The sequence below is a fragment of the Sipha flava genome, unplaced genomic scaffold, assembly GCF_003268045.1.
Source record: "Sipha flava isolate LNK unplaced genomic scaffold, YSA_version1 129_pilon_pilon, whole genome shotgun sequence".
Classification (NCBI taxonomy): Eukaryota; Metazoa; Arthropoda; class Insecta; order Hemiptera; family Aphididae; genus Sipha; species Sipha flava.
The window spans coordinates 22711-38244 of NW_020271755.1; the positions used below are offsets into that span (position 1 = coordinate 22711).

Here is a 15534-nt window from a genome sequence, read left to right on the forward strand (position 1 = left end):
TAATAATAATAATAATAATAATAATAATAATAATAATAATAATAATACGCATAGGCGCATTTTTTCGGAGGTTAGTATATCCAAGGTCTCCCCCTCTTCTACCGTCGAACAGCGTCCAAGATAGAAGATTCTGGTTTAGGTGGAGCTTGCCGGTGGGCGTATATATATGTAGAACTATAGTTCTATACGCACACATATGGCTTTGATTGCAGCAGTTGTGTAACGCGTACATTGTAAATAATATTTGATTTGTATACATTTATACATATATATACGACAACGACGTGTATGTTGGATATCTTCTTCGGGCCCAAAATTTGCAATTTTTTTCCCCTATGCTCTAAATTTAAATAAATATTTGTAATCCGTGATGTATTCTGCTATATACCTTCTAAAAATTGATTTCAATATATCATAAAAATGATGTAATTTTTTTTGTGTGTATTACAATCAACCAACTTTTTAATATTTAAGTAACTATTTTTGTGACTCCAACGAATAAGTTTTTATTACACACTTCAATGTTTGCATTGCATGCAATGTGTTGTAGTATTACTAGGCCCTGATTAGGACGTGAAACATAAAGATAACTTCGGAAGCTCCGCACATTAGGATTATAAAAGTGTGCGTGCACGTAACTACCGACTGTGATCGTACGTCGTCCAGCAGGGGAGGAGTTGAGCACGGAGCGTGTAAAATCGTTGGTCATCCGACTAATTATCATCGCGACCACCTCCAATCATATTCTCGCGCACAATTTAGATCAATATCGCGCGAGCTATTTTTATTCCGTTTTCTTCTCGTCCGAGGACGACGACGACTGCCCGGCCGAGATCGGAACAAACCACAGCTTGTATATAAGTACATATAATATGCAGATGTATGTATTATTGTATAAGTATATACTCGTATATATGATTTTTAATTGGTTTCTGGTTTTTTAAATGGCATCCAAGGTTATCGATGGTATCGGCACCGGATTCCGCCGCCGACCAGTGCCGTGGTAGTTAAAGCGTACACATGTATACGTATACATCCTATCGTCTAATGTATTCAACGTTTGCGTATTCGCATTTATATATGTATTATACATGCGCGTATACTTATTAGAGTTTCATCGACGATCGCTGTGAACTTCATGCGAGCGAAGTAAATACTGAATGGTATATACACGTATATATTTCACTTCAAATTATACCATAAAACTAGCTAAGCGGTCGACGATTTTTCCCTCAAACCGTCGTGTTTGAATTTAAAAAAAATGACACACGTTCACTCGTACGCAAATCGTATGGTAATAAATTATAATTTTGTGTTTTACCCGCGGTGTTGTAGAACAAGTTGTTATCTATACCATACGTGTGTTCGGCCGCGCGTCGGTAGGGAAACGATGTTATAGGTAAAAAAGAGAAATACACGTTCATGTCGTTGTCGTGATCGTCTCTACGGGTATATTCACGTGTAGGCTTACCGCGATTGCCGCAGCGTTCTGTAAAACCTGAATATTTCATCGGCTCCCCTCCGCTATCCACTCCTCTCCCATGCCATTCTTCGGCGCGGCGGTGACCGTCGAAAATTAGTGGGCAACGAATACCCGCGAGTATCACGTTTTTCCTCTTCTTTCAGAAGTCTTCACGACGTACACACTACTCGCATTACCACCGTACACATACGTATACAAATTATACGCACGATGGTTTTTCGAAGATGTGTACGACGACATGCGTTAAAAATAAGTAGTATGTATTTTTTCGGGGCATACACACCGCTCATTATAAATGTTTGTGGCCCGCCGTCACCTCCTCCTCCGATGCTGCCGTACGCGCCGCGTACAAAAGGTGTTCGCAGCAGCCGCCGCCGCCGCTGACTGGATATAAAATGTAGGAATGTGCCGGACCAGTTTTCCGTGAACGCGACCGCGAGGGGTTATAATGTACACGGCCGAGTCGTACGTAGAAATACAATGCGACACCACACGCACGCGTACAACTTATATACATATGCAAAATTACCCCACCGTAACAATACATATAATGTACAACGTGTGTATGTGCGCGCTCGCGCGCGAGAATGCAATGGATGCACTTTGCAAACATGTATACGGCGTGTATTGGATCTCCGTATCGTAGTCGTGTGTCGTTTAATTGGCGACAGCGTGGGCGGGGGCACGAGAGATCGTCTGGATATATTATTATATGTATTTACATGCATTTATAAACACACATACACGCGCGAGCGCGCGCACGTATGCATATTGTTTTACGCATGTAAAGGAATACGTGTGTGTGTACGGAGTGCGTGCGCGCGCGGAGAGAGGAAATACGATCACGACAATCGTGTGTGTGTGTGTGTGTGTGTGTGTGTGCTTCCATTGTCTTCGCAAACGCACACGGGGTTTGTTTTCCCCTCCGTTCGTATTATACGTATACGTATATCTCCGACCGGCCCATAAATCTTTACGTGGCGTATATGTGTATAATACGCGCTTTACATACCCATAGAAATATAGAGGCATACGCGCGAGTGCAATATAAATATCTGGTGCGTATATTTATTATTTATATAATATTACGTATAATACCGTATGCGCGCGCGGATCTCCCGTCCTCTTCGATGTATTGTGTACTTGCGTAGCTTTCTTTCTCACTGCTCGTCGTCTCCAAGGACACCAGGCAACGTTCTGATAACGCGTATCACGCACCACGACGTCGGTCCTGTGGTACACGTTACCAACCCGCTGCCGTCGTCGCCGTCGATCGTGATTATTATTATTATTACTATTATATTATAATGTAGAGTCGTGTGTACGTCTTTTTTATTTATTTATTATTTCCAACCGCATTTTTTGTCGTATCTATATTTTTATATTGTGTACACTAAATTTGTGTTAATCGTGTGCACCATTAAAACTCGTGTCGAACACGAATACCAGTTTCTTGTAAAAAAGCCATTAAAAACCCGACTGCAATGGGACGAGGATGAGTTCATTAAAAACAGAAACAACGCCGTCCGCTGTCATCCGATATCCAGACAGATTATAAACTTACAATTCCCTGGCCAGAGAAATACTAGATTGTCATTGTACACCACGCTATATTCAAAATCTTCGATCAATAAGATCCTTTGATCTACGGGCCATAGATATTTGTAGTGAATATACAAACACGTGCGAAGTAAAGTTCTGACGTATCGGTAAATATGTCGTGGATTCGAGGGCCGACACTACATCATGTATACGCCATCGTGGTGTAGTGTTACTTTATTTTATACAATACAACAGAGAGATATAGTATCATTTTGATAATCACGTAAAAAAAAGAAAAAAGCCATTTACGTGTTATTAGAAAATTGTTTCGTCCTTTTATACAATTCCACCGATAGCGCGTTATCCACATAACCACCAGCCCACGAACGTATGATAACAAAAATATAATAAAAACTAAACTGAAATATGGATTTACATAAAATGTCAATTTCTTGATCGTGCACAAACGGGGTTATATGCGTGAGTTCCAAAAAATGTTTTCGTGATTGTAATAATACCCAGGCGCGTAGCTAGGTATTTCAAAAGAGGGATGTTATTCAAAATTAACCGACAAAATTATACACAACAAAATAATAACTTTACGTATACTTAATTGTACAAGCAAACACATTAGTACACTACACATGAATATACATGTATATTCATGTGAAATGTACTAAGGTATGAGAAAGTATTTAAGTATTTTGTTAAAATTTCAAATGTATATTTTATCTCTTATAAATATTTTAAATCGTGCATGAAACGACACAAAACCATGGTTTTAGTTTATTAGACAAAACGGTATAATGAGAAGCTGAATCTTTGCATTACGAGTATTGTTTTCGTAATATGAATATATATTTTGTTATGATAAATATATGTGTTCATCATGGTTTATGACGAATTTTTACCTTGATATAACTTAAGTTTAACAAGGTCAGGGGTGTGTTACTACACTTGTAACACCCCTCTGGCTACGCACCTGGTAATGTCTATATCCTTGTCATACTTGTGTCCGATTTCGATAAAGGAGTACATTTTTAACATAACACATGTACAGATGCCTAAATAGGTTCAACGATCGGTGTACGATTTTCGTGTAAGCAGATATACGCATTCGAAAAACCGTAAAAAGAAACGCGTGAGCTGTCCATGTGTGTCGTGTGCGAGCAATCGTGTCGAATGGATACCATATTATAGGTGGAATATAGTGTATGAGACTAATGAAGGGGTTCGAGGACGAGGAAAAAGCGTATGTCGGGCGGGGTAGAGCAGTGAAGACCAAACTGGCGCGGCAGTGTGGCGGCGTCGTCCGTCCGTAGGATACCTGTTGAGTGTTGACTAATTGCCGACCAGCGGCGATTAAGTGCAGTCACGAACTCTCCTCCTTCCTCTTATAAAAAAAAAAAAAAAATTAAAAAAATTAAAATAAAAATATCCGCGGTCACGAGGAGGTCATAGTGTAACTACTCACGAACGGATGCGGGGATAGTGCCAATGGTATTGGCCACTTCATCTTATGTTAGAGTCTTAACCAAAAACAAAAATGTGTATAATTTAATTAAAAGTCTTCAAATACAAACCTAATAATAGAGAATCATCGGTATCTACAAAAATATCCGCAAGATACCGATCGATGTATAAGGTGCGCAATAATTACGATTTATAATTTTTTTCAAAATCAAAAACCTCTGGATCCCCCGCAGTGGTCTGTACCATTTTTCTACGAGCCTGTAAGACTAAAACCTTTTTTTTTTTTTTAATATTACCTGACAGATTCGTCGATTAGTAAATGTGATAAATTGAAAAAAATATCCTTCTGTAACCCGCCATATTCACCCTGTACTGATCAAATATATTTTACGTTGCGGGTGTATAGCGCTGCCCTAAACGTCGTTTAACGGTCATTAATATCGTTTTGTATCGAAACGTTATTTTTTTCAAACGCTTAAGATACGCCGTTACAGAGCACATGGTCCAAAGGTAGTAATTACCTCAGCAGCCGCCAACTCGAACGTGTAAATATTATTACCGACGCCGCCACCGCCACCGCTGCTGCTGGCAGGCATAAACATATTTTAACCATTTCAGACGCGATTTTCGTATACTCGACACAATATTTTGTGCGTTCCAGCTGTAATATACCATGCATTTATACAGCAGGGTTCATCGCGCTGCAGGCATAGGATCTTATTCTTTTTGTTTTTTACACGTGATGTGTTTAGGTATGTAATGCGTAGTGCGTACAATGTATATATTAACCCGCACGGGTTTTATTTTTTTTTACGACCCGTTTTACAATAAATGTAATATTGTTTTCTCCGCAATAAAAACGAATGTACCCCCTCGGCTGGAATCTGCTTCACTCCGTCGAACGCGCTTGGACAAAAAAAAATAATATTAAAATAAAAAACCATGATTGTGTCGTGCACGAAATATTTCGTTTAGAAAACATTTTAACACATCGTAGTGTACTCAGTTTTTCTCCGTATAACCTTACCCGTCGGTACGAATATATCTATGTACTTATATATTTATGTATATAAACATGTTGCAGGAATAAATTTTGTTGCTAGCCCAACATTTTAATACTTCATTCTCAACGTTAACGGCTGCAAATAATTTGAACACTTCGATTCTACAATGTTAAATCCATGAGTGGTTTTTTCTTTTAATACGGATATACGTTTTAACGTAGACAAGTTGTTGTCGCGCAATTAAACATCATGATGTTTTCGTGATACATCGTGGTATGTGGTAACCGGTAACGCACCCTTATACAAGAAATTAAAATTTCTCGTGCGTGTTATTAAGCTATAAACTATTATTATCGATATCTTACATATACAGTATACATCTGAGCAATGTCGATTTGCAATCTTTATACTCATCACTAACATATTATTTATATTCGTAATTTCTAATAATTACATGTCCGTGTACCTACTATATGGACAAACAATTTTAGTAATTACAAATTAATTAAATTTATCAAAACGTATTAATATTTATTTTTTTTCTATTTAATATTCAACTCAGAATTAAATAATGTCGTCATATTCTGTGGTGTGTCTCTTTATACGATAATTAATAACGAATTATATCCACCATATGTTTTCTTATTATTTTATACCGCAAAAAATGCCTCGTTGATTCACGACTATACCTATTTATTTCAAGATGATTTATTATGACGAGATTCTGCGTGTTTAACACCATACCCAAATATTTCTTGGTTATTACCAATTTAAATTGTGTCTGTTATTTATTACTAACATATAGTCGGACAATATAGTTAGACAATATACCGGGTATATTTTTAAGAGTCAACTTCTGTTACACTCTAATGATAAGGTAGTTTAATTTAAACATATACATTATATATATATATATATATGTACATAAAAAAAAATATAAATACAGAAAATTTGTTTTTATCTATATTACATAACTTGAATTATAAAATTACCAAAAACTTTCTAATATTGATTTCTGTTGAAACGTATGAAGATTTATGTTTGTACTATTCATACACCAGTGTTCTATTTTATGATAATGTCATAATAAGTCAGTTGGCATTGTTGTAAACCATATAATCATAATGTAATAGAAAAAAATGAATTGCGTTCTATACCACTGCTAACTCTTCGGTAGCTGATATCAAGGCCGGCAAGATTTCTCATGAGTGTGTAATTTGATGGAGCTGATGTCATATCAATATTTCTGGCGCCATATTGTTTTTATTGATAACACCAGTACAATCACATTTCTGGCGATTGTGTTCGTCTAGAGGGGCTAGAGGGGCATAAGCCAACCAGTGAAATCGATCGTTGTGTTTTGTGATAATTTTTTAATTGAATGCCGCTATATTCATATGTCAAATATTTAAAAAATTATTGGACTTCATCGATTAAAGGCTAATGGTTTCACTAGTTACAAACATAAATAATTAGCTCATTTTAATAAAACTACTTGCGCAACGCAATACAAGCTCAATACGTATTAGGTAATCAGAAGACTGACATATTATACACATTTGCGAACATAATGTATAGTGAGTAGTAGTATATTGCCAGTATTAACCGTAGTGATAACGCGTTTTAGTATTACGAGTATTATAAATTACACAATATCCATTGCCGATACGTCATTCCTAATCGAAATAGATTTGAAATGTTGTCATAGTATAGAATTTGATATACGGGAACTACTGTTAGAAACTGTAAGGTACGTTACTATTAGGATCGTTTATAATATTATTGATTGATGTAGACTACAAGTACCTGCCTATATAATAATACATTATACATCTCATCTATGTATATTATATTATATATGTTTCGTCGACTTGTGAATAATGCCATATTGAAACAATATATCGTAATAAAAATATTATTTCAAACAAAATCAGTATGATTTTTTTTTTCAAATATTTTACAATTGAACGTTAGAAAAATAATAAACAAGACTATTTGCCTTTTGACTAGTGTGTATATAGTATCTACTAAACCAAGTATATGTCAAGTGTATAGTCACTTGTTTGCATAACAATTGAGTTTGCGTCTTCCACGGTCTACCTGTGCAACATATACGATATAAAAATATTCTTCGATTTTATAATCTTAATATAAAATTATAACTTATTATGTTCTCGTAGCTCGCGGCAAATTATATTCGTTGTTACTGTCGGTCGTTTTACGTGTCATACTATACCTATGTTTTTCCTCCCCCCGATCCCTCAAGACATATGTAACATATATAATATGTTGTATGACAGGCGTGTGTCGAATTTAATTGGTTTTTTGTGATTGTATATATGTATAGTGATCACCTTTTGCACGTATGCATAGAATGGTATTTATTATTGGATGATTCGTCACGTTCAAAACTTTAATTACAACCCTCTTAAAAACCACTCCGGGTCCACTTTACCATTATCATGTTGCGTTGCAACGATTAAGTAATATATATATATTTATACAATATATCTATATTATATATTTTTATTGTAAATGTTATTATATATTATGCCATCGCACAGCGGGTTAGTCTTGGCGCCTCCGCGTAGAGGATTATTTAGAGGATTGTACTAAAGAATGTATCCGATGGAATCGAAATGAACCGCGGTGTGCGCAGCGCGCGTTCGGGGTTGAAACAAAACAATTATAATACACTGCACACGTTTTTTTTTTTATCGTGTACGCAACTGTGTAGCATAAATAATAAACGCAAAATCGGCAAACACCGTCGTCAGTGTTTACAATCTGTAATATATACTTTATTGGTCGGTGGCGAAAAAAAAGTAATAATAAATATTGAAAAAAAATAAAACAAGTTGCTTGTGCAGTATAATATAAATACACGTTGGTCACGTCTCAAACAATGGCCTATATTTGTTCGTAATGTATTTTTTCCGCGTCATGTCGTCGACATAAGAATAAATAAAACAAACTCTATAAAGAATATGTGCATGATGTTTTTTACAGAACCGATAAGGCGCCTGTGGCGCAGTCCGAACCGGCAGCAACAGCACACTACTACGCGATAATAGTGTAAATGTTTTTTTACACTGTAAGATACTACGGGGACGAGTGTTGGGGATAACGAAAAAAAAAACCCGAAAATCTTCAACAGTCGCGTAAAAGTAGTAGCATTAGTAGTTTGTAGTGTCCATTGTGTATTATTATAAAAATATGATCGGAGTATTTTGAGTAATACAAATTATTCTCCCCCCCCCCCCCCGTGAAATTATAATGTCGTACGACGAGCGATGCGTCGGTGTAACCGCGATCCAAGCACTGTGATAACATGTTATCATGAATGCGGCTTTTCCGTCCGTTTTCTTCCGGCGACTATGGCGGTGCAGGCTGTTGCTAGTTGCCGTCTTAGTGTTCCACGCGGCTACAGCCGCCACGGCTGGTGTCGAGAAAACGTCCGAGTTCGTCAAAGGCAAAAGTAAGTGTCGTATTTAATTAATTTATCTGTTATTCCTATTTATGCATGTTTCTTATTTTCCTCATAATTCACCCAAAGAGTTGCAAAGAGATATAACTTATACCTATTACATGTGTATATTATTCTTAGTTAATATAGTTTAAGACCTAACCTACTTGTTTACAACGATACAACTAATATTTTATCCCTATGTATGTATTATGTATTATTTATTCGTGTGTAATAATTGCTTCGAGTCCCGAACACTCTCCCTAATTTATACGCACACATAAATACGTAAATTGCATTACATGTTTCTTGTTCAGCCAAGTGGCGATTGAATTGCGTAGTACTGTCTTAAAAAAAAAATTCATTCGAAATCATAAGTATGCGTCGTACATATCTAATGTCTATGTTATCTATATGTATTATCAGTAAGGTAGAACTCTACCTAATTTGGTGTAAATTTATATCAAATCGTTACACAATTATATGAAAAATATCAGATTTTATTCGGTGTACACAGGTCATAGTTTATACCAATGAAAAACTTAAATTAAATTAATTATACGGGACTAATATATGATAATATAATAGAAATAAAATATTTTAAAAATGTTATCTTAGAACTCATAAAAAATTTATGATCACTTTTATATTTACTATTAATAATTGTGTACCCGTTTTCAATAATAATTATATTTATGAATTATCTTCTCAAAAATGTATAGATTTACCCAAAAATAATTATAAATTTATCGCCTAGTTTAAAATAATTGAATTTTTAATTGAATTGTACCTCAACTGACCTTTTGTATAGTTATAGTATGATTTATAATTGTTAACTAATTTGCATTCTTATGAGTTCAATAATAAACAAAGAAAAAAATTGTTTACTAAACCATATAATTTATCTTGAACTTTGAGTGCCATCAATGTAGATACTATTTAAACATAGTTATTAGTTAACATAGTTCATCGTTCTAAAATATAAAAGTATATATTTATCCATGAATAATAAATGTATACAATATTTTACTCATACCTACCATAGGCCCTGATTATTTGAAGCCTTCGCAAACTTATATTTGAGGCATACAGTATAAAATAAAAAGTAAACTAATAATATTGTTATTATTTTGTTTGCAACAAATTATTCTCATAGAAGATAGCGTTCTTACGGAAAGAGTGTTATGTGTGTGTGTGTTGTGTTATTTTGTCGTGACGATGTATCTTTGAGAGGTTCAGAAACCGTGTGTTCTCCCGGAAAAGTTGCACATTCTTGTGTTACATTATAATTATTGCAAGTTGTCGTCATATATGTAGGAATAAAGGTATATTAATCCTATATTCACCGAAATGTGTCGAACGTTATCGTCGGTTATGAACACGACAACGGTGTTCATTGCCTCGTCACCGGTGAGTAGAAAAAAAAAAAAGTGCGTGCCATAAATTTCGGATTATAATTTTACAGTATTCTATATTATTTGATGGCACTTGTGAACGCCTGCCTATTTTACTCACCACGTTCACCATATAAACAAAGTACTCGGTAATGGTTTACGGATTTTCTATTTTATGTCATTTTTTCAATCGCAGAAAATGACGAACGAAACTACTCTGTGTGATTAGTATGAATTTCGATTGTGTCACCCCTATCGTGCGTTCAACGTTTTCGTATAAATTGAAAATCAAATGCACGCAGTGCGTATAAGAAGTGGTTGTAATAATATTATAATATAACATGACCACCATGTTCTTACTACTCTAGCGCATACACACGTATATGGTTGATTTTCAAAATCATATTTTTTAATAATCCGAACGCAACATGGCAAAATAAAATCAAACGTTTGCTAAAAATTAATCGGCACGTGTATGCGTACGAAGTGCGTGCGTGCGTATGTGTGAACAATATACGAGACACGTTTATTTTCAATAAAACCAACCGGTTTGCACTATCTATTTATATTTTATGTACTGCGACGTGTACATACCCATAATGTATTTTCTTCCCCACTTTATGTAATTTTTCGATATTTGCTCACGATTTATTTATACGTACATCTTGTCTAAAAGCTTTCGCTCCAGCTGCTGTGTGAACACTTTAGTCGTAATGTATCGTGTATATGCATTCGTATCTATACGTTATATGGCGTGTACGTTCGCACATATTTATAAAATATTATTTATATTAATAGTATAATATTAATAATAAAAATAATAATAATAACGATAAATAAAATATAATTGTTTAGGACACGACTGAGGTTTATAAAGAGAAACAGGTTTACCGGTGTGTGCGTATGAGATACTGAATTATTAATAAAAAATAAATGAAAAAATGTTAAAAAAAATTCACGCTTGGCCGAGCGAACAATCCCCAGTCGTCGTGCCGCCGCCGTATAAAAGAGCTCGTTACCCAATGGGTACACGTCCGTTCGCGTTTGACGGGCCACTTCACAGCTGACACGTTGTTTAATAAATACACAAGTCCTTCGAAATGTTGGAAATTAATTAAATATATATGTGTGTGTGTGTGTGTGTGTGTGTATATATTTGACTGCGTACGTATGTATTTTATTAAGATGATTGTTTTGATATGATGTCTGCTCGCTCGAGTTATAGTATTAAAAAAAAAAATTATATTCACGTATATATTTATTACGAATTCTACCGTGTAGTATTCTCATTGCGTTTTTCGAATTATATTTAAAAACGAGACCTCTGACTGCTATAAATGTACAAACATTAATACGTTTTTAAACATGCAATAAACATATGCTCGTGGTCTTGTACATATCGTACGTAGAATCGTTTGTCCGCGAAATTTTTTTCGGTGACTTGGCATATACTCGTAACCATGTAATCTATTCCGTTGCAAGTCGTAACGTGGTTGGAAAAGTATATTGAATTCGAAGAAGCCTTATGACGCGTTAAAATATATTGCACACGTAAGTTATTATTTATTTAAATCATAATGTTATTATATAATTCATATTATAATAACGATACGAAATATGAAACAGAGGTGTAAGATACTTTTTTTTTAACGTTTTGAGTTGAAATATTTAGAGAATATCTATTTTATAGTGTGATGTTCGAAACTACCCTATGTTGTATTATATATATACATATACATTTTTCCATCGGACTTGATGTACATTAATTTTTTTTCTTTCAAATCTGTATACCTGTTTGAATAATTGCGCCGCGTTAAAATATTAATGTACTGCCGTAAATCACAACAACATGAATATGAATAGTTAAAAATGTATATATTTTCTCTAGAACCACGGTAAAATAACAAGCCGTATTACATCGCGCTCGCGGTGTACCTAATTTGAGTACATTAATCGTTTTGTACGCGTTAGAAATCAAAATTATATAATTAGACCTCTAGGGTTAATCCGTTTTCGAACCGCATGTTACACCTCGATCGCGCGCGGCTTCAATTCTCACGGACAACGTCGTTATTATTATTATTATTATTATTATTATTATTAATATTTTTATCAAAATCCCGTTTTGGTAGGTGGTAATACGGAGGATGAATAAAGACACTCGAGTGGGGCTAGTTCGGTTCTGTATCCCTCGAGTGTCCGCCGCTGTGTCCTTGCAGTATTCTTGTAGACGGGGCTGTATAAATATGTATACATACATTTACATAGCTGTAATAATTTCGGTTTAGAACAAAAAAAATAAAAATAAATTTGAATAAAAAAGGATTATGCGCGTGTGTGAGTATGAAATAGAAAGAAAGATAGATAGAAAGAGAGAGAGAGAGTGAGATGGAAAGAAAGAAAAAATACGTATAATTATTATACACAAAGCCTCCGGGGACGATGACTGGGCACATACCTATCCACTCGAAGCGTACCGAATACCATGTAGTACCACATATCGTACGTATTATTATTATTATTATTATACGCGGCGGCGGCGGTGGCGGCTGGTTTCAGGTCTGAGCGCCCGCGTGTATGCACCGTCGGCCCGCGGGCGCGGTCGGGGTTCTCCTGTGTGCTGTGTGCGCGCAGGTGGTTCTCATATTATGGTTTTGGTCGTCGTGTTGCAGTCCGCGTGTAAACGTTGTTTTTTCGTCGGACGGAGGAAAAAAAAAATAAAAATTATTTCTTATCAGATATTATATTATATTCGTTGTCGTAATGACTGATAAAACAGGTCGGGATCGGGGCGGACCGCTGAAACGTAAACGCGCTGGTTCGTGTGGCCGAAAATGATTGATATCGCGCCCTGCGACTCTCCTCCTAAACTGCACACCGGTCCACCACGTTTCGTTCCCCGCGCACGTTTCCAAACATTTTATTACACATGTTTATACGTTTACCGTGTTGTTTACGTTTTTACACCCGCACTTAAATGACGGAATTCACGAAATCTTTTTTAGCCTTGAAGTGATTTTTATCGACTCCACCGCGGTGCAATGGTTCGAATCGTACACACGCACGTATTTATAATATATTGTATTTCTCTGTTTTATGCTACTTTGTCTACGTACGAGTGTGCTGCACACGAATATATCATTATTATTAATAAACATGTGTTAAGAAAAAAAAACGAAACGGGATGACGATTATAATTCTGCGAATCAACGTCCCACCTATACATATGTTTAAGGTTATGTGTAAACATTCATCGTTATTGCGTGTTGTGAGTATACGCAAGATGAAATCGAAGTAAATGTTTTATTCGATAACTTTTCTCGGTTTACAAGAAATCAAAATATATTTAAAAAAAAAAAAACCCTTTTATATAATATGCAAGTTCGTACATTTTAGATGGAATAAAATATAATTACAATAATTTCTACCAAAGCAGTGCAATATTATATTATAATTTTGTACTTTATACAAATTATTATCCAAAAATCTTTCATTCCAACTTTCACGTAAACAATTTTATTTGTTGCTCAAATGTTTAAATGTATTTTGTTTTTAGACAAATTTAACGCTTCATTGAAAGCAGGACAATTTGATAAAGTGGTTAAACGTACAAAAAAAAATTATAAAAAGTAACTTAATGTTGAAGTTGTTTTGCACTTTATTTAATGTTTTGTATTTTTGTTTCATAATTAATACACATAAATAATTTTAGGGACGGTAAATCGTGTCATCTAAGTAAAGATAAAAATAAAATATGAAATTATTTGAGGAATAATAATGGAAGCTCCATGCAAGTGTATAGTATTACATTATTATGTTTTAAAATATTTGTAAATATTTTCAAATTTAGTTGTCAGAACAGGAATTTCTTCTTAGTTACGGTATTATTTATTTTACGTTATCCGTCAAAATGAATTACTAATTATTTTTTTTCGTGATCAAAATATTTGTAATTTTTATTTTTAAATGAAAAATTCAATTTAAATGAACAAATTATAAAATCAAGCAATTTAAAACTGTGTGCTGGTCAACACAATAATATAATAATATTCTAATTGAAACTAATATAATTTTTATTATTTAACTTTCGTGTAAATTCATATTATGTATCCAAAGACTTTTTACTGTCTTATTTGTGCATTATAACAACAGTAAAAATATACTTTAATACCTAACTAATATATATATATTCTTATCGGAATTTGCAAGAATTTTACATGCACATATAACTTACGTTTCTTTGAAATATATTAAACTTCTCATAGTCTAACTGAAAACATTTATGCCGGTTTCTTATACATAATAATAAATACTCCCGAGATATTATTTACTGGTTTCTTTCTTTAAATTTTGGATATCTATTGTAATGAAATCGATGCGACGCAACTATAGGCGTGGGCGTACGTCAGTTACATTTTGTGGGATCCCTCACTGCAGGACACCAAAGTAATTTAGAATTTGTACTTCGGGTACGAGAAAAATATTTCAAGCCTCTTACTGATTCCTACCGTAACTAGTATCATATTAAAAAAAAGAATTAAATAATTTTTTCATTATAATGATAATTCATTAAACATTCATATATTTTTACCTGCGATTTAATATTAACTGAGACATTACAAAGATACTAAGAAGCATATAAAACAATTTTAAATTACGTTTATACCTGTGATGAATTCAAGGATTAATCGCTGTAGACCAAGAACAGAAAATACTTTATAATACGTAAAATAGAGACTTAGTATTTTCAAAAACTGAAGGTATCCGATTTAAATCTCAAAACCAGTTCTTTACTCGCTCTAAAGCAATAATATGTGTTATAATATGCTGCTTTTGTTGATATAGCTACTCCAGCGAAGTCATATGAAATCAAAACCGGTATTTTCAATTACTCGCAAATTCTTTTAAAATTTAGTAGACCGATAAAAGCCACATATCGAAACGTAAACTACATTGGTAAAGAAATCTCCGACTGGTTTTTTAATTCAAACTCAATTAAAAACCTTTTCGTGCGATTGCTCTTGCATAAACCCGTGGCAAGTTAATATTTATAAAAAATAAAAATGGTCTTTTATTATTCCTGCTGTATAATTTTTATGCAGATAATATCAGATTTGTCCAATAGTGTAATAACTTCTACTACACGTGTAGTAATTTTGAAATACAGATGCT

At 34.3% G+C, this 15534-nt stretch overlaps 1 protein-coding gene across 2 annotated transcripts in view; it reads left to right on the top strand.

Moving 5' to 3' along the window:
- Nucleotides 1-15534, top strand: part of LOC112694441 (epidermal growth factor receptor) — a 31136-nt gene that overhangs the window by 7471 nt on the left and 8131 nt on the right. For both annotated transcript variants that reach the window (XM_025569904.1, XM_025569903.1), the window contains exon 2: nucleotides 8512-8980. In XM_025569904.1, the coding sequence (XP_025425689.1) occupies nucleotides 8842-8980 (139 nt within the window). In that variant the 5' untranslated portion in view covers nucleotides 8512-8841. The remainder of the gene's footprint in view (nucleotides 1-8511; nucleotides 8981-15534) is intronic.